The sequence below is a fragment of the Phoxinus phoxinus genome (genome assembly GCF_949152265.1).
Source record: "Phoxinus phoxinus genome assembly, chromosome: 9".
Lineage (NCBI taxonomy): Eukaryota > Metazoa > Chordata > Actinopteri > Cypriniformes > Leuciscidae > Phoxinus > Phoxinus phoxinus.
In genome coordinates, this window is record NC_136884.1 from 17,137,961 (window position 1) to 17,154,673 (window position 16,713).

The 16,713-nt window shown below is 40.7% G+C and overlaps 1 protein-coding gene across 1 annotated transcript in view; it reads left to right on the top strand.

The window, feature by feature from the left end:
• Positions 1–16,713, top strand: part of LOC307003663 (copine-8) — a 129,659-nt gene that overhangs the window by 40,322 nt on the left and 72,624 nt on the right. The window contains exons 3-4 of the mRNA XM_079622375.1: positions 4,089–4,135; positions 6,135–6,238. Coding sequence (XP_079478501.1) covers positions 4,089–4,135; positions 6,135–6,238 — 151 coding nt within the window. The remainder of the gene's footprint in view (positions 1–4,088; positions 4,136–6,134; positions 6,239–16,713) is intronic.

The window sequence follows — 16,713 nt, forward strand, 5'->3', positions numbered from 1 at the left end:
CTCACTCACTCACTCACTCTCTCTCCCTCACTCCTCACTCCTCACTCACTCACTCACTCACTCACTCACTCACTCACTCACTCTTTCATTCCATCTCTATCTCTCTCATTCACAAACATTTTCTTATCTTTTTCTCCCTTTTCTTCTCACTTACTTTTTCACTCATTTCTTTGTTGACTTTCTTAGTCACTTATTCACTCATCCGCCCATTATTTTGCTACATTCTTTCATAATTTATTATACTCTATCACTATATTCACTCAAATCTGACATCAAATCTTTGAAAACACTCTGTATTTATTGATCAGGTGTGTTTACTGGGAGAACAAGAACTAGAACAATGAGTGTTGAACGTCTTTAATGTTTCCTTTTTTTGCCATGTGTATGTGTGAACCGGAAACAGGAACAGTGAGCAGCTCTGCCTTCAATCACCCTGCTATTATTTTCATTATATGTATTGATTTCCATACTTCTAATGCTTGTACTTGTCCTTTTTTTTTCTTGCCTGCTTCTCTTTTCTTTCAGATTTGTTTGTCCACTATTCCACCTGTTTCGCTTTCATGCATTGCTGTAGCTATGCTTGACCTTTTGTAAGTGTCTTTTTATTTTCATGTTATTGCCATTTGTTTTTCTTACTGGTTCTTGTTCATGATCAGCCGGACTGAATAGACGTCAGGTCTTCCTGGCCCGCTGACAAGGTACTTGCATTCATGCAAGTGGGCACTTGTGCTGAGCCCCCATCTTAATTATGCTGAGTACTGTTGGCCGAGTCTCTTAGCGTTACCATTAACCATGGCACACATAGGAAAAATGTACACACACTCCGTTATAAGAAATGAAAAATGCATTTTTCAGTAGTCGTGCCTCAGGCTTTACGTTTCTGTGTTGCAAAAACACACACATGCACATCCTGTAGCCATTTTTCTCTACCCACAGCTCTAGGACATTGGGTCTCATTCACTAACTGTATGCATGAATTTGCACGTGAAATCTGGTGCAAATGTTTTTATGAGGACACCTCATCCAATTTTTATAATAGGCCAATTAAATTTTTTTTTCAGTCGCTAGCATTGCTCAATACTTAGGTCACTTTTTCAAAACTCTTCACAGTGAGCACAACAGAAGTTTATGTGGGCTAAACTGTGGATCATTTATCATTGCTTTGGCACAAAATGCATTCAATGACTACATCTTTCAAATCACATTAATTATATTCTCACTTTGACACAACAACCGGCAAAACTCTGTGTACCTACAGGACAATTTGCACATGCTTACATACTTGTTTTCAAAACTGTTCAACTTAAAGGGATAGTTCACTTTAAAGCTGCAGTCCGGCACTTTTTTGGGTTTAAAAATATCCAAAAAGACATTTTGGAAAAAAAACTTAACCAGCCAGTGTTCAAAACGATCTGCTTGCCTTACCTCGATTCAAAACGGTAAGCTTGTAATAATGATTTTAATTCCAGTGGTACTGGTGGATTTCCGCGGGAATTTCAAGCATGTCTTTGCGTCATTACGTCACTTCTGTACACATAGAGAATGAGTCCCGGCTAGCGTGTGTGGATGATGGAGGTGGAGATTTAGCTTAGCACTTTGTATGGCGGATCCCGAAAGTTTAAAGCGACAATCACCAGTGACAACTGGAGATTCACCAGTTGTAAAACCCAAAGACTTCGGACTTCAGAGTGGCTACAGAAAAAATATATTTTTCACGTTTTGACGTGATATAAGCAATCGTTAGATTTAATCAGCATGATATAGCGACTGCAATGCTTCCCCCCACCCCCCGAACAACAAAAGTGAATGTTACTTACTTGTTCAGATGACATTTTCCGATGAAAATTCTAATGTTGACACTTTCAAAAAGTATACTCTGAGATTGCTGATGACAGTAGTACAGTATCCACAGCGACGCGGCAGCCTCAATACATTGTGGACTGCAGCTTTAAAATGAATCTTCTGTCATCATTTACTCACCCTCAAGTTGTTTCAAACCTGTATGAATTTCTTTCTTCTGCTGAACACAAAGGAAGATATTTTGAAGAATGTCGGTAACCAAACAGTTAACTGGTCCCATTGACTTCCATAGTATTCTTTTTTTTTCTACTATGGAAGTAAATGGGACCAGTTAACTGGTTACCGACATTCTTCAAAATATCTTCCTTTGTGTTCAGCAGGAGAAAGAAATTCATACAGGTTTGAAACAACTTGAGGGTGACGACAGAATTTTCATTTTAAAGTGAACTATCCCTTTAAGTTCAAAACAATAACATGATACAAAACTGAAAAAGACAGCAAATTTCTACAGTAATATTGTAATGAAATATATTTAGAATCTATAAAAGTTAAATTATATAAAAACCACAGCTGATTCCTATTGTATCTGTATCGGTGGATGGTGTGTATACAAATTCTTGTATTTTGGAATTACTCAGTGCAACAAGAAAAAAGACATAATATCATATAAATAAAATCATATTGAAGCATACTGCATCATGTCTGATTCATTCCAGTAACATATATTGCAGTGCATTCTAAACAGTAGAGATGTGTCCTTGTTTTACAGAAGAAAGTATTGTAGAAAGGTACCTGTTGTTAGTGTTTTTTAGGTCGTTGTTTTGTGGGTGATAAAGTGTGTTTGTTGGTTGTCAACCTTTGCTATGTTATGGAAGAATGTGTTGATTTGATGTGATTTGGTAGTTTTAGTGCATTTTGGTTGTGAAATGACAGCTTTTCTCAATTGTTTACACACAAATACTGGTACTTGAGACACAATGACTACAACATGTAACTCATTCAAAACCCCCTTGAACCAATTCTGCTAAACTACAAGCACAATTCCTGCTTTACACTGTAAAAACGGTAACTGCTGTGACGAGCTGAAAGTTGGTTTGGAGAACTGTGTGAAGAGTTTTGAAAAAGTGACCTAAGTATTGAGAAATGTGTCTAGCGGTGACTGTAAAAAAAAAAAAAAAAACTGTAAATAACCACTAAACACTTTATTTCTGCTATTAAGTTACACATTAGGCACTTTATTTCCACTTTTCGAATATGTTCTTCATTGTATTTAAAACAAACACCTCTCTGAACTGATATGCGTTGGGAAAAGGGAGAAGAATGAGTTTCAGAAACTTGGGTTTAACACCACCCGCTTTACTCTACTTCATTTATAATTTTGTCTGGCTCAGTCAGACAATATAGGCACAGTTAGTCTAAATAGCCTCAAGGTGACCCATTGGCACTTGATGTGAATAGACACTCTGCTATTTCGTTTTTTTATTTATTTATGATGAACTATCCCTTTAATGTCAAGTCAAGTCACTTTTATTTATATAGCGCTTTTTAACAATGCAGATTGTTTTAAAGCAGCTTTACAGTGATAACTGGAAAATAATGCAGCAAAAATATCATCATAGTCCAGCTTAAGTAAGTTCAGTGATGGTTCATTTTTGTTGTGAAAAGAAGTTAATAATTTAGTTCATTTATATATATATATATATATAGCCGCTCTGGAGAAAACAGTGATGTCAACGTCCAGCTCAGTTCAGTTCTCATGTAATGGTGTCAATGCAGGCAGATCAATAATAATGTTAAATATTAAATGGGAGATATTATTAGGAAGCATGGCATTAGTTTTCATTTCAATATTATTTTAATATTTGTCATATTAAAAGGTTTGATTTTCTCATTTACTCACCCTCATGACATTCAAAAAAGTCTATGAATTTCATTCTTCTGTGAAAAACAAAAAGATATTTTGAAAAATGGCTTATACAAATAGTTTGTTTTCATACAGTGGAAGTCAATGGACACTAAAACTGCTTGATTACCAACATTCTAAATATCTTCTTTAAAAAAAAAAGTAATAGAGGTTTAGAATGGAACGAGGATGAGTTGAAACTGGCAGCTTTTGTAGCTTTGTATCTCATGGCATTCCACCACTCGCTGTTTCTCTTCAAATACAGTAGACCACAAGATTACACACTACACATCTGAGTTAAGAATGTCAAAGGTCTTCTGGCATTTGAAACATTCTCTGCCTTTGTGTAACCCAATCTCTCTCTCTCTCTCTCTTCTCTCCACAGTCTGTGTGCTGTACACCCAAGGCATTGGCAACAAAGAGTGGCGAGAGGTGAGCGAAACAATCTGGCTTAGTCGCGCCGACCCATTGAAGGGCCTGGCAGACCATTGGTCGCATAAATATTCATACATGTAAATGTGGGGTTGGAATATTCTCAGAATAATATTCTCAATGATTTTTTGGGCTTTCTGTGTCTATCAGTTCTTCATATTTTTGCCTTCCCAGCTAATCAGTGGAAATATCAGGCTTTTTAAAGCCCGGCTGTGTTATTTATTAACTTCAATCACTGGCTGGTGAAATATGATAAGCCACTCAGGGGGATGTAATAACATTCTCGCCCACGCTTATATCAAGACAACTCCAGCCCACTTTTCAAATCGGCTAATTAAAACGTTAAGTCCCTTTTACACGATTCGTGTCAAGGCTTTAACGCACCTCTCAACGCTTTGACCTCCATATGAATGGTGTTGAAGGTAGCAAGAAAGTGTGAGGTGTGTGTACTAGTAAACATTGAAAACGTGTATTTGCACCTAGAATGTAAAAATAAAGTCCTGCTGATTGCTCCGATAAAAAAAAGAAAGCTTAAAAAAAAAGAGAAGAGGATTCGACAAACTTTGCGAAATTTTCATACACACTTGGGTAAAGGTGTGGTCAAATTAGCAAAATTTCAAGGGCAAAAAAAGGTTCTTTGTGTAGATATTAGTGCATGAAGCACAGTTAGGGAAGATCATGTGGAATCCCATTGAAATGACTGGATTTCACCTGCAAACAAAAATTTCAAACAGCAATACATGCGACTGTAGAACTAGTTTAAAATATGTACTGAATCAGCCACTCCATCTGTTTTGATATGATAACATACGCATTTGGCACAACAATTTGATAACATATTGATGCATGTCACGGTTTGTGCTGGTGTAATACACACGAACACGAACACGTGATGAAGATAGTAAGGCAGTCTTTTATAAATCCACAGAGTAAGAGTAGCGAAATCCAACATAGACGAGACCCGACAGCAATGAACAGAAACAAGGGAACTTTAAGGCTATGTTTACACGGAAACGATCTGAAGAGAAAACGCAAAAGTGGCGTTGAGTTATCACTTTTTATTCTGCGTTTAGACAAGCGTTATGGGGGGGAAATCTGCGTGAATATGGTGACGCAAAAGTGTGTAAAATTCGATGTATTATTCACTCCATGCGGAGTACAACAATCCTTCTACTTCTCTCCCTAGTAGACTTTTGCGTTTTTACCCTTTAGACGGGAACGCGACGGTGGAGCGTTTTTAAGATTTACACTCTGGAGGGTGGTTTCACTTTTTTGCGTTTTTAAGCCCCAAAAACGCCGTCGCCGTGTAAACGAAAATCACATCTGATAAAATATTTTTACGTTTTCACCCACACCCGCTGTGTTGACACGCAGCCAACAGTGATTGAGGGGCCGTTTACACAACACCATTTTCAACTAAAAACGGATGACTTTTTATGCGTTTTGGTTGTTCATTTACACGACAACGGCGTTTCGGGTGCCTGAAAACGCAAACTTTTGAAAACGGGTTTCAAAGTGCAAGATTTTGAAAACGGTCTCCGTGTAAATGACAAAAACGCTAATCTCTGTATGCACATGCACATCATGCACATGCGTATCACGTGTTCAGTCTTTGACAGTGAACGCGGTTTGTCTGTACGCGGAAAACTCAAAGGAAAAACATCCCCGTTTTAAGCATATCGTTGTCGTGTAAACATACCCTAAGACTCAAATCAGAAATCATGACAAAAAAAGAAAATGGTGCAAATGAAAAGAAATTCCAAACTGAGTAACTGTGACGGCGTAACTACAAAACATATATTCATATATGTTGAATGCAGTTTTTATTAATTTTCACGGCTTTTCCAGGTCTAGAAATCACACTATTAAAATCCTAAAATCCTAAAATCCTTAAAAGCCTACCTCAAGATTGTGAGAACCTTGGTTTTCATAGAAAAAAAAAAAAACTGTTGTTAAGAGGGTGGATTAAAATTTCAATTGACATTCCTTTGTTTTTCAGTTTGGCCGGACGGAAGTTATCGATAACACTTTGAACCCAGATTTTGTGCGCAAATTCATATTGGACTACTTCTTTGAAGAAAGACAGAACATAAAGTTTGATCTGTAAGTATCAACAGATATTCCTTTTTAGCTTTGGCTGCATTTAAAGTAGTGGCCAAAAGTGATGTCTGGCCTAGAAAAATTGACACGTTCACCGTTTATTCAAATATTATTGAAAATGTGTTAAAGATTTTGTTAGCATTTTGCATAGTTGCGCTCGGAGTCAATTGATTTATTTGATTATTGTGTGGATATTTGCGGGCCATGATGTCATACAAAGAAAGTATGAACACATGCAAAAACAGGAGAAAACCAGCAAAATATTAATAACTTATGTTGTACTCAATGTATTCTTTTTCCTGTGAGTGTTTTGTTTTTCTATGCATTTAGCTGTAGCTTGCCTTTTTTGCCAATCATTTTGGCAGATAAATACCGTAACCAAGTTTAGTGTTTTATTCTTCTCCCATATTTAAAATATTTAAAAAATATAACATATTTTCCTCATATTTTGATGGTTTAATTGAACTTTTAGGGTAATTACAAACAAATATCCATTCCAGACATCACTTTGGGCCACTACTTTACACTAGCCTTCAATTTCACCACAAAATATAAACTACTCTGTCTGCAATTAACTTTTTAAATAATCTAGTATGTATTAGCCAATTCACCAAACTTGGTAAAATAAGTTTTACAAAATATGGTAAAGAATGTGGAGTTGCCTCTCACGGCAGATTATATTTCTTTGTTTTCTTGATATCCCAAGAGTTTATGTAGAAACGATTTGTCGATTAGTTTCTTATTTTAGTGGCTTATTTTTAGATTTGCTTATATAATGTGATATGCGTTATGTAATTGAAAAGACATTAATTAAAATAGTTTCATGGTTGAGTAGGAAAAAACTGGAGCACAGCCTTTCTTGTAATCCATTTTTTTTTATGTATTTCAAATGTCAACTAATTCAGATTTTTCACCAGCCCACATCTTCAGTCACTAATTAGCTTTGAACAAGAAAGTTTGGTGGAAATGAATAAGTAGGGTACATAAACATTTAAAAACCTGTCTTATTGGTGAATATATGAAACTTCAACTTTGGCAAGAACTTTTTTAATTGTAAGATTTCAAATTCACACTGTTATTAGGCATGACATCTCAGTACATCAAACTCTGGAGCCACACTTTAACGACAGACGTGTCAGCTACTGTAAACCCAGCCATAAGAGAACTGTCAGTGTGTGTTTTGTGCACTTCTATAAGCAGATGTCATAACTAAAACCCCTTCTCATGAGTCACACATTCTGTACAGCCTGCGACAGAAGAAACCAGCATTTTAGAGTTGTGGAAATAAGAATTATAGCGCACTAAACACATTTGCTGATTTGCTGTATAAGCATTTAGGGTCGCTTTTCACGATGACAGGGTGTGATGTACGAGTGTGCTGGTTGATGTTAGACTTTTTTTTTTTCTGTTCGCTCAATACTGGATATTTAATTGTGCCCGCTCAGTTCCCTTTTTTTACATTTATGAAAAGTAAGGGTTATTTGACAGAAAAGGCAATCTTAAAAACATTCAGAATTCTGAGTTTAAAAACACTTGTTAAATGTAATATTTACCCAATCCTAAAATGAATGCCCAGTTTTCATACTGTACATTATAGTTTTGTGATGCAGAAATGCACTTACTGAGTTTAAAATGAGGTGTATATTTATAATCCATATATATAATTAAATTATAGAATGATATGATAATCGGCCATAAAATGAAAAATATTGATCAACATCAGTGATATTTTTGTATTATTTATATTCTATTATTTCTTCATATTTTGAATTAGTCTTTATTTTCATTTTAGTTTTAGTAATTTTGTTAAATTTTTTAAATTTTGATTTAGTTTAAATATTTATATTTGGCTTTATTTAATTATTATTTTAGTTTAAATTTTAATTTTAATTTTAGTTCCCTTTCGAAAGCTACAATCGATGCTGCGCTGCTTAGCGCATTGGGAACGTCTTTAATCGTGACCTGCTGTGAATATAGTGTGTAAACACGTCGATGAAATCGACCGGAAGTAATATAGCCTCGGTCGGTGACGTCAACGGCGCGCACCCGCGACGCGAGGCTATAATTAGATGAGCCGCAGGTGCATCGTCAGGTCTTTTGTCTTCAGAGATCTCTCTGTGTTTGGTGTGCAAGCATTTATCTCCTCTCTATCTACTACAGATCTTTGTTAGGAGTTATTTAGTTTATCACTGACAGTGTGCAGATTTTCTCTTTCTCATCTCTCTACGATCTAAAAAGGAGTTTAGAAAAAGTAAAGGAGAAAGAGAAATGTGTCAACAGAGTAAGCGCTGTGTCCCTCCATGTTCTCGTCCTATGTCAGAACTGGATACACAAGCTTACTGCTTTGTTTGTTTGGAAAAGAGCATGCTGCCCTTGCGTTTGAGTATGGTGAATTCGAGCACAGTGGAATGTTCACAGTTAAAGTGCTTCGCGTTCGCTTTGCTTATTTCAAAGGGGTGGCACCCACAATGCGATTGTGGGGCTCGCGTGTCGATCTGGCTGAGAAGCGAGAGACGGGTGCGTCCTTTTCGCTCGCTCTCTCTCCAGATCGCGATGTCCTTTTGCCTGACTACCGAAGCGTGCCTCGGCGCTTCTTCGGCTCGGGCAGAGGACATGTTAATCTCGTGAGTTTGCCGCTTACGAGCATTCCTCCCGTGATAATAAAAGGAGAACTGCTCGGGGCGATCGTTCGTGCAGTGGCCAGACTACACTGATCACAACAAAAAGACACTCAAAGATTATAAATAAAGATGTAAATATAATATATATATTTATACATGACGTGTCTTTGTGCCCTCGACGTCGACCAATTCGACTATCGCAGGTGCAAAGGCACGCGATTATATGATGCTGTCTTAGATTGGAGACGCGCGCAAGCTTTCTCTCCCCTGGGATCGTATTATCACATGCATTTTCAGCGGGTCAGGCTGGTACTGCGCTGTACACTACAGGCATACCAGGCTGATCTTATGAAAGATTTAAATACAGCCTGTCATCCAGACAGTGTCTGATTGATATTTGGCTGTATTTATTGCTGATGAATTGAATGATGATGAGAAAATCAGATATTCAATGCAATATATCAAATGCTTGTAATAATTTATTGTCTGGCTGTTCTTTGGCCACATTTAATTCTGAGGGATTAAATATTGTAAAAGCCATCTAAAAAATATATATATATTATGATGGACTTTGAGAGTACCGACTCCGAGCACTTCTCTCGTTATGATAAAGCGTGTGAGAGGTTACTCGAGTTGGTGACTCGTGCAGTGGCCAGATTACAGCTAGACTGTCCTCCTTGAGGATCTCCATGACGTTAACTCGTGCATGGGGAAAACCTTATTCTTTGTGCCCTTGACGTCAATTTATTAGACTATCATGGGGGCATGTGCATACGATGATGCGCCAGTCCGAAGAGACGCTCGCTGGCTATCTCTTCTCTGTGGCTCATCGTCATTTAAGGAGTCAGCACTCCCCACCAAGCCGTGTATAATGTCATCCACGCTGGTGGGGGTCAGACTGGTGCTGCTCTGCACACTATGGCAGTGTTGCAGACGTACCAGGCTGATCTGATTTAAAAAAAAAAAAAAAAAGAGGGCTCAAAAGCAGAGTGTGGCGAGTTGCGTTCCCCCTCGTAATGACTGGGGACCGGTTTGTCGCGCTCAGCAGCCTCATAATATACCAGAGACAGAAATCCTGAGTTTTTTTGTCCCAGGTCTGTGGGGGTGTGCCCCTCCGGGATAGGGCATGTAAAATACATCAATCAGCTCCTACCTGACACCCTCACGAAACCACTGTTACATCCCTGCCACCTTTGGTGATTCAGGGTGTAGCGGTGTCCAGCGAAATGTTGAAGGTTCTGTTGTTTCCTGTTATCGCCCAGGACACAGAACATTTAACATTCCCCCAATTCGAAGTATTAAATTTGGTACCCTTTAAGAGACTTTGGCAGTGTGAAAGCTACTGCCGAGTATCTCTTTTTGTGTCCTAAAGACAGTAAAAGGAATATGTTGCCCTCCTCGTTTTAACGGTGTGTTCCCACTACCATAAAACAGAAGTAGGCGCATCTGCTGTCACAAGAAAGAAATGGGGGACTGCGTCTGTTTTTAGATCTTTGAGGCTTGAACCGTTCCGTCAGAACGCTCAAGTTCAAGATGCTAACTATCAAGTAGATCGTGTTGCAAATTCAACATCATGATTGGATCTTCACGGTCGATCTTAAAGACGCATATTTTCACATAGAAATATTGCCACAACACAGGAAGTTCCCGAGGTTTGCTTTTGGGGGCGAAGCCTACCAATATCGGGTTCTTCCATTCGACCTAGCCATGTTACATAGACGATTGACTGATACTGGCACAGTCTCAGGAGCTTGCGCTTTCGACATCAATATCGATCCACGCTTCTCTCTATGGGGTTGAGTTGCAACGCTAAGAAGAGCGTTCACTCTCCAACGTGCTTGGGGTTTAAATGGGACTCTGTCACCATCGGGGGCACAACTGTCCCCCGCTTGTCAAGACCATTTTTTAACACCCTAAAGCAACATCTGGCTAGGTCAGGATAGGTCTCATGGCAGCTGCGTCCACAGGGATCCCTCTGGGCCTTTTGCACATGAGACCACTTCATTTGTGGCTCAAATTCCCCAAGGGCAAATAGAGGCAAGAGCACGCATTGGGTGCTTTGTGTCCTTTCTAAAAATCCATGTTTATGGTAAGTCACGCGCTGAATGCTTCGTGTACTTTCTAAAATCCATGTTTATGGTAAGGGTTACGCGCTGTAGCTTCGTTCCCTTTCTACGTGGTTCAGACCCCGGTTCCTCACCTTGGGTCCCACTCTTGGTGCGTCTTCTCGTCGCATAATGCTAACGACAGACGCCTGCCTGTCGGGCTGGGTAGCGGTCTTAAGTGATCGTCCAGCCCAAGGGTTTGGGGAGGCATCATCTTGACTAGCAAATCAATTGCCTCAAGTTGATGAAATATGTATTTCTGGCCCTGAAATACTTTCTCCCTCAGTTGAGAGGCTGTCATCTCCTAGGCTGTCATGTCCTAGTGCTAGAGCAGCAGCCTCTTACTTAAAATCACCAGGGAGGTCTACACTCACGCAATCTGTACAGAATAGTGAGGCAGATTTTCTCTGGGCCCAGGAAAAGTTCCTGTCACTCAGGGCAGTGTACATTTCCAGGGCATCTGAATGTGGGAGCAAATTTACTGTCCGGACAGAAATTACCAATGGGGGAGTGGAAATTCCACCCAGATGTAGTAAAACAGATCTGGATCAGATTTTATGAAGCGGAGGTGGACCTCTTCGCCGCCCAGCGGACAGCGCAATGTCTCCTCTTCTCTCTGAGTCACCCAGCCCCCTGGGTCTGGATGCGATTGCGCACACATGGCCCAAAATGCGCCTGTATGCGTTTCCTCCAGTGGCTCTGCTCCCTGGAGTTCTAGCCAGAGTTCGCCAGCAAGGGTCTTGCCTCTTACTGATAGCGCTGCGTTGGCCGAACAGAGTATGGTTCTTGGAGATATTTCTCTCCTCAACGGCTCGCCATGGGCGATTCTGGAGAGGAGGGATCTTCTCAGGCGGAGGGTACGATATTCCATCCCAGGCCCAACCTGTGGAATCTTCATGTTTGGCCCCTGATGGGTACCAACTGAGGGACACTGGGCTTTCGCGTGCCGTTATTGGGACCATTCTAAGTGTTAGGACTCCCTCCACTAGAAAGAGTTATGCCAACAAATGGGGTGTCTTTGAAAGGTGGTGTGTTGTACATAATGCAGATCCGGTCAACTGCCAGATTGCTTCAGTTCTGGATTTCCTGCAGGAAAAATTATCAACAGATACATGCCCCACCACTCTCAAGGTTTATGTGGTCGCTCTTTGGCTTGCCACGCCTTGGTTGACGGGGTGCCACTCGGGAGACATCCTCTGCTCGCTCGCTTCAATATTGGGGCCAGATGACTGAGGCCTCCCGTAAGAACCAAAGATCCCTTCGTGGGACTTAGCAATAGTCCTAGAGGGTCTGGTTGAGACCCCCTTTTTAACCTCTAGAGTCAGCGTCTGATAAACTTCTGACCATAAAGATGTTTTTTTCTTATGGCTATAACCTCTCTAAAAAGAATCGGGCACATGCAGGCTCTGTCAATATCGCCACCCTGCTTAGACTTTGCCCCAGGAATGGTGAAAGTGATTTTGCATCCTCATCCTGATTACCTGCCTAAGGTACCATTCTCGGCTATACATCTGGTCAATCTAGAGGCCTTCTGCCTTCCACCGTTCACAACGCTGGAGCAGGAGAGATCTCACAGACTGTGTCCAGTCCGTGCTCTTCAGGCCTACGTCCACCGCACTAGCCAGTGGCGTAAGTCAGAGCAACTATTCGTTTGTTATGGGGGCAGCAACAGAGGTGCTGCCGCCACTAAACAGACCATGTCACATTGGGTCAGGGATGCTATTGCTCTTGCCTATGAGGCGCGCGGCCAAGCTTCGCCAACGGGTCTAAGGGCTCACTCCACCAGAGGGGTCGCCTCCTCTGCTGCCTTGGCAAGAGGTGCCCCCTTGCAGTTTGTTTGTGATGCGGCAGGCTGGTCCTCTCCGCACACATTCATAAGATTTTATAGTTTGGATGTTCATACCACTCCGGGCTCTCACGTCCTTGAGTCGACATCGCAAGCTAATGTCTAGGGCTTTCCTACGTTTCTTGTGAGCACACCTACACAGCCGTAGGGAGTCCAGACACCTTCAAGCACGGCGGCGTGGGTATTCTCGTTCCCAATGCGCTAAGCAGCGCAGCATCGATTGTAGCTTTCGAAAGGGAACTTCTCCGGTTACTTAACTGTAACCTTGTTCCCTGAGAAAGCGGAACGAGATGCTGCGCTACTTTGCCGTGCTGATGATGTCCCAGGACTGCTCTTCAGACAAAATATCCTGACGATGCACCTGCGGCTCATCTAATTATAGCCTCGCGTCGCGGGTGCGCGCCGTTGACGTCACCGACCGAGGCTATATTACTTCCGGTCGATTTCATCGACGTGTTTACACACTATATTCACAGCAGGTCACGATTAAAGACGTTCCCAATGCGCTAAGCAGCGCAGCATCTCGTTCCGCTTTCTCAGGGAACAAGGTTACAGTTAAGTAACCGGAGAAGTACTTTATACTTTTTTTTCAGTTAGTTGCCAGATTTAAAAAAAAATTGTTTTAAATATATATTTTATTTTTATTTCAGCTTTATTTCAATTAACATTTTTTTATCTTAAATTTTGTTTTAAATCTGCATCATTGCATCCGTAATTACAATAAATAATTTTGGATATATGTCCAAATCTTGGATCTTTGTAGTATAAATTTCACCTTTGTGTTAGTGTGTATGCGCTAATATTTGTTATAGTTTTGTGCCTGTCTAAATGTTTTTATATATGTGTATTTAGGCATTTATGGCTGTATTTTAGAACAGATATGAGTCATTCTGTATCCGTTGGCCCAAGTGTGTGTTAGGAATCTGTTTGTGTGTCTTTAGGCTTCAGCATGAGTGTGTATGTCTGTAGGCAGAGTGTGTGTGTTTTGTCGCTGTGGATCGGTGTCCCCGCTCGACGGCCTGTCATACTGGGTCTGTAAATCTGCAGCAGACATGAGAGGGGGTCACGAGGTCGCGTGGGCAGTGCCTCCGAGACGATAGCGAAACCAAAGCACCAATGATGAGGATGACATGGCACGTCACCATGACAACAAGGGGGATTGAGCCCCACAAACGAATAGAAGAGGCAGACAGATGATAAATAGATATATGTGAGGTCCAGCTACATGCAACCCTAGAGATATTTTACGATTCAGAGATCCTTCAATATTTGTTGCTTTTCTTGTCCTCTCTCTTTTTTTTCTTTCTCTCTTCATGTCTTTATCTCTCCATTGCGCTGTGACAGGGCAGAAGAGAATGATTCATGATGTCTGTGCTTTAATGATGCTGTTCTTTCTCCGTAATGAGAAACAGGCACGCGTGCACTCCCCTCATAAGACCGTAATCTAATTAAAGCCCAGCTCAAAGTCTCCCACCATTGATTTTGGAACCAACCTCTGTATTCCTTCTTGAGCAAGCTTCGCTATTACTACTGGGAACATTTAGGGTAGATTTATACAAACTCCTGACACTGAGTGTTACACTTTGGCACATCATTCGCCCCACAGCGCTTGGGCTACATGTATTCTGCTTAAAGTTGTGTAGGAAAGCATGCAGCTTGTTGATGAAGAGTGTGCTATTACATTTCTGTGCATAAGCACAGCAACCACCTAGCGCTTCTAGAAACCATCCAATGCTCACTAGCAACTGCAATGCTTTAGCAACCACCCAGCACTCAATAGCAACTGCATAGCAACACCTTGGCAACCACCTAGAACGCCATAGCAGCCACTCTATGAACACAATGCTGTACCAAAAACCCTGCACTCCCTAGCAACTACATAGTAACTCCTTAGCAATCACTCCGAACTTCGTTACATAACATATGATCAACCATCTAAACAACCTAGCAACACTCTATCAACCACCCAGACACCCAGAGCTCGCTATCAAATGCATAGCAATGCATTAGCAACCCTTAGAACTCCGTAGCAGCCAGCCAGAATGCACAATTAACCATCTAGAAATACCCTAGCAAACCATCCGTTACACTATAGCAACCACCTAGCAACACTTTAGCAACCGCTCAGTACTAGTAATTGCATAGCAATGCCTTAGCAACTACTCTCTACACACTATCAACCATCTAGAAACACTCTAGACACAATGTTTAAATCTTTCTGGGAGTTGAGAAACACTGCCCTAGCAACTACCTCTAACACCATAGCAATCACCCAGCACTCACTACCATAGCAATGCTTTAGCAATCTCTCAGAACTCCCTATCAGTCAGCCACCAAGAACACTATAGCAACCACCTAACAATACTCAGCATTATATAAATTCCATAGCAATGCCTTAGCAACCACTCAGAACTCCCTTGCAGCCACCCAGAACCCAATGCTTTAGCAACCACCCAGCACTCAATAGAAACTGCATAGTAACACTTTGGCAACCACCTAGAACGCCATAGCAGCCACTCAGAACACAATGCTGTACCAAAAACCCTGCACTCCCTAGCAACTACATAGCAACACCTTAGCAACTACCAAGAACACAACGCTCTAGACACCACTTAGCACATACTAGCAACCACCCTTACACTATAGCAACCACCTAAAAATGATCTAGCAACCATGCACTAGAAACTCCATAGCAACCCCTTGGCAACCACCAGGAACTCCCTAGCAGCCACCCAGAACACAACGGTCTAGCATTGACCCAGCACTCACTAGCAACACCTTAGCAACCACCCAGAACTCCTTAGCATTCACCCAGAACACAATGCTGTACCAAAAACCCTGCAATCCCTAGCAACTACATAGAAACTACCAAGAACACAATGCTCTGGAAACCACTTAGCACTCACCAGAAACTGCGTAGCTAACTGACAATACACAACCATCTAGAACACTGTATCAACTTAGTTAAAAATAGTTCAGAACAGTATCAACATAGCAACGCCTTGCACTCACACAACATCAAGTGCTGTACTGGTGGCACCAATTTATTCAATAATAATAAAAAAAAACAAATTATCTATAGAAGTTCCGACAATACAACCAACCTGTTGCTCCATATAAATTTTGATCTTACTTCATCTGAGCAAATTCTAGCATTAGCAATGCAGTTTGTGATAAATGTGTCATGTTTCAGCGCTGACAGTTTGAATCCTACGTGCATGTTTGTGTACGTTAGACTGACAGATTCCCATCAGTGCATGTGGTGCTATAAATAGTGCTCGGAGAGAGAAGCATAATGCGGTTTAGTCAGATTGTGTAAATGGGAAGCTGTTTGTGTCGTTCCCTTCAGGGTCTGTTGTGTGTGTGTGTGTGTGTGGGCACACTACGCTACAATCCTCTGTGATGGCTATGCGGAGCGTCTCTACGTATGCACACATAAGCAGAATGAAGAAGTATAATAAAAGGGGAATTAATAGATACTTTTGCTTAATGGTGCAATCATGTTTACGAAATTTTCCATAAATTTAAAGGTCCATTATCTATTGTAAATAGTTTAGCAAAGAGTCACTTTTAAACCAAGCAGCTTTCTGCGAATCCGTATTGCTATATATATATGTGTGTGTGTGTGTGTGTATATGTACATATGTGTATATGTATACTGTATGTGTATATGTATATATGTGTATTCTGGGAACACTGCATCTCTTGTCACATTACAACTCATGTTTGCCTTGAGTGGTGTGATTTTTAGAAGAACTCTGGAAAGAGTTTTGTATTAATAGCCTTGGAATTGACTCTGGAGGTGTGAACTTAGTTTCAGGTAACACATTTTGTTTATTTGTTTAATGAATGATGCTTTGCATTTGACTTCTGGGAACAATGATCCCTTTCAATGTCAATTTGGAC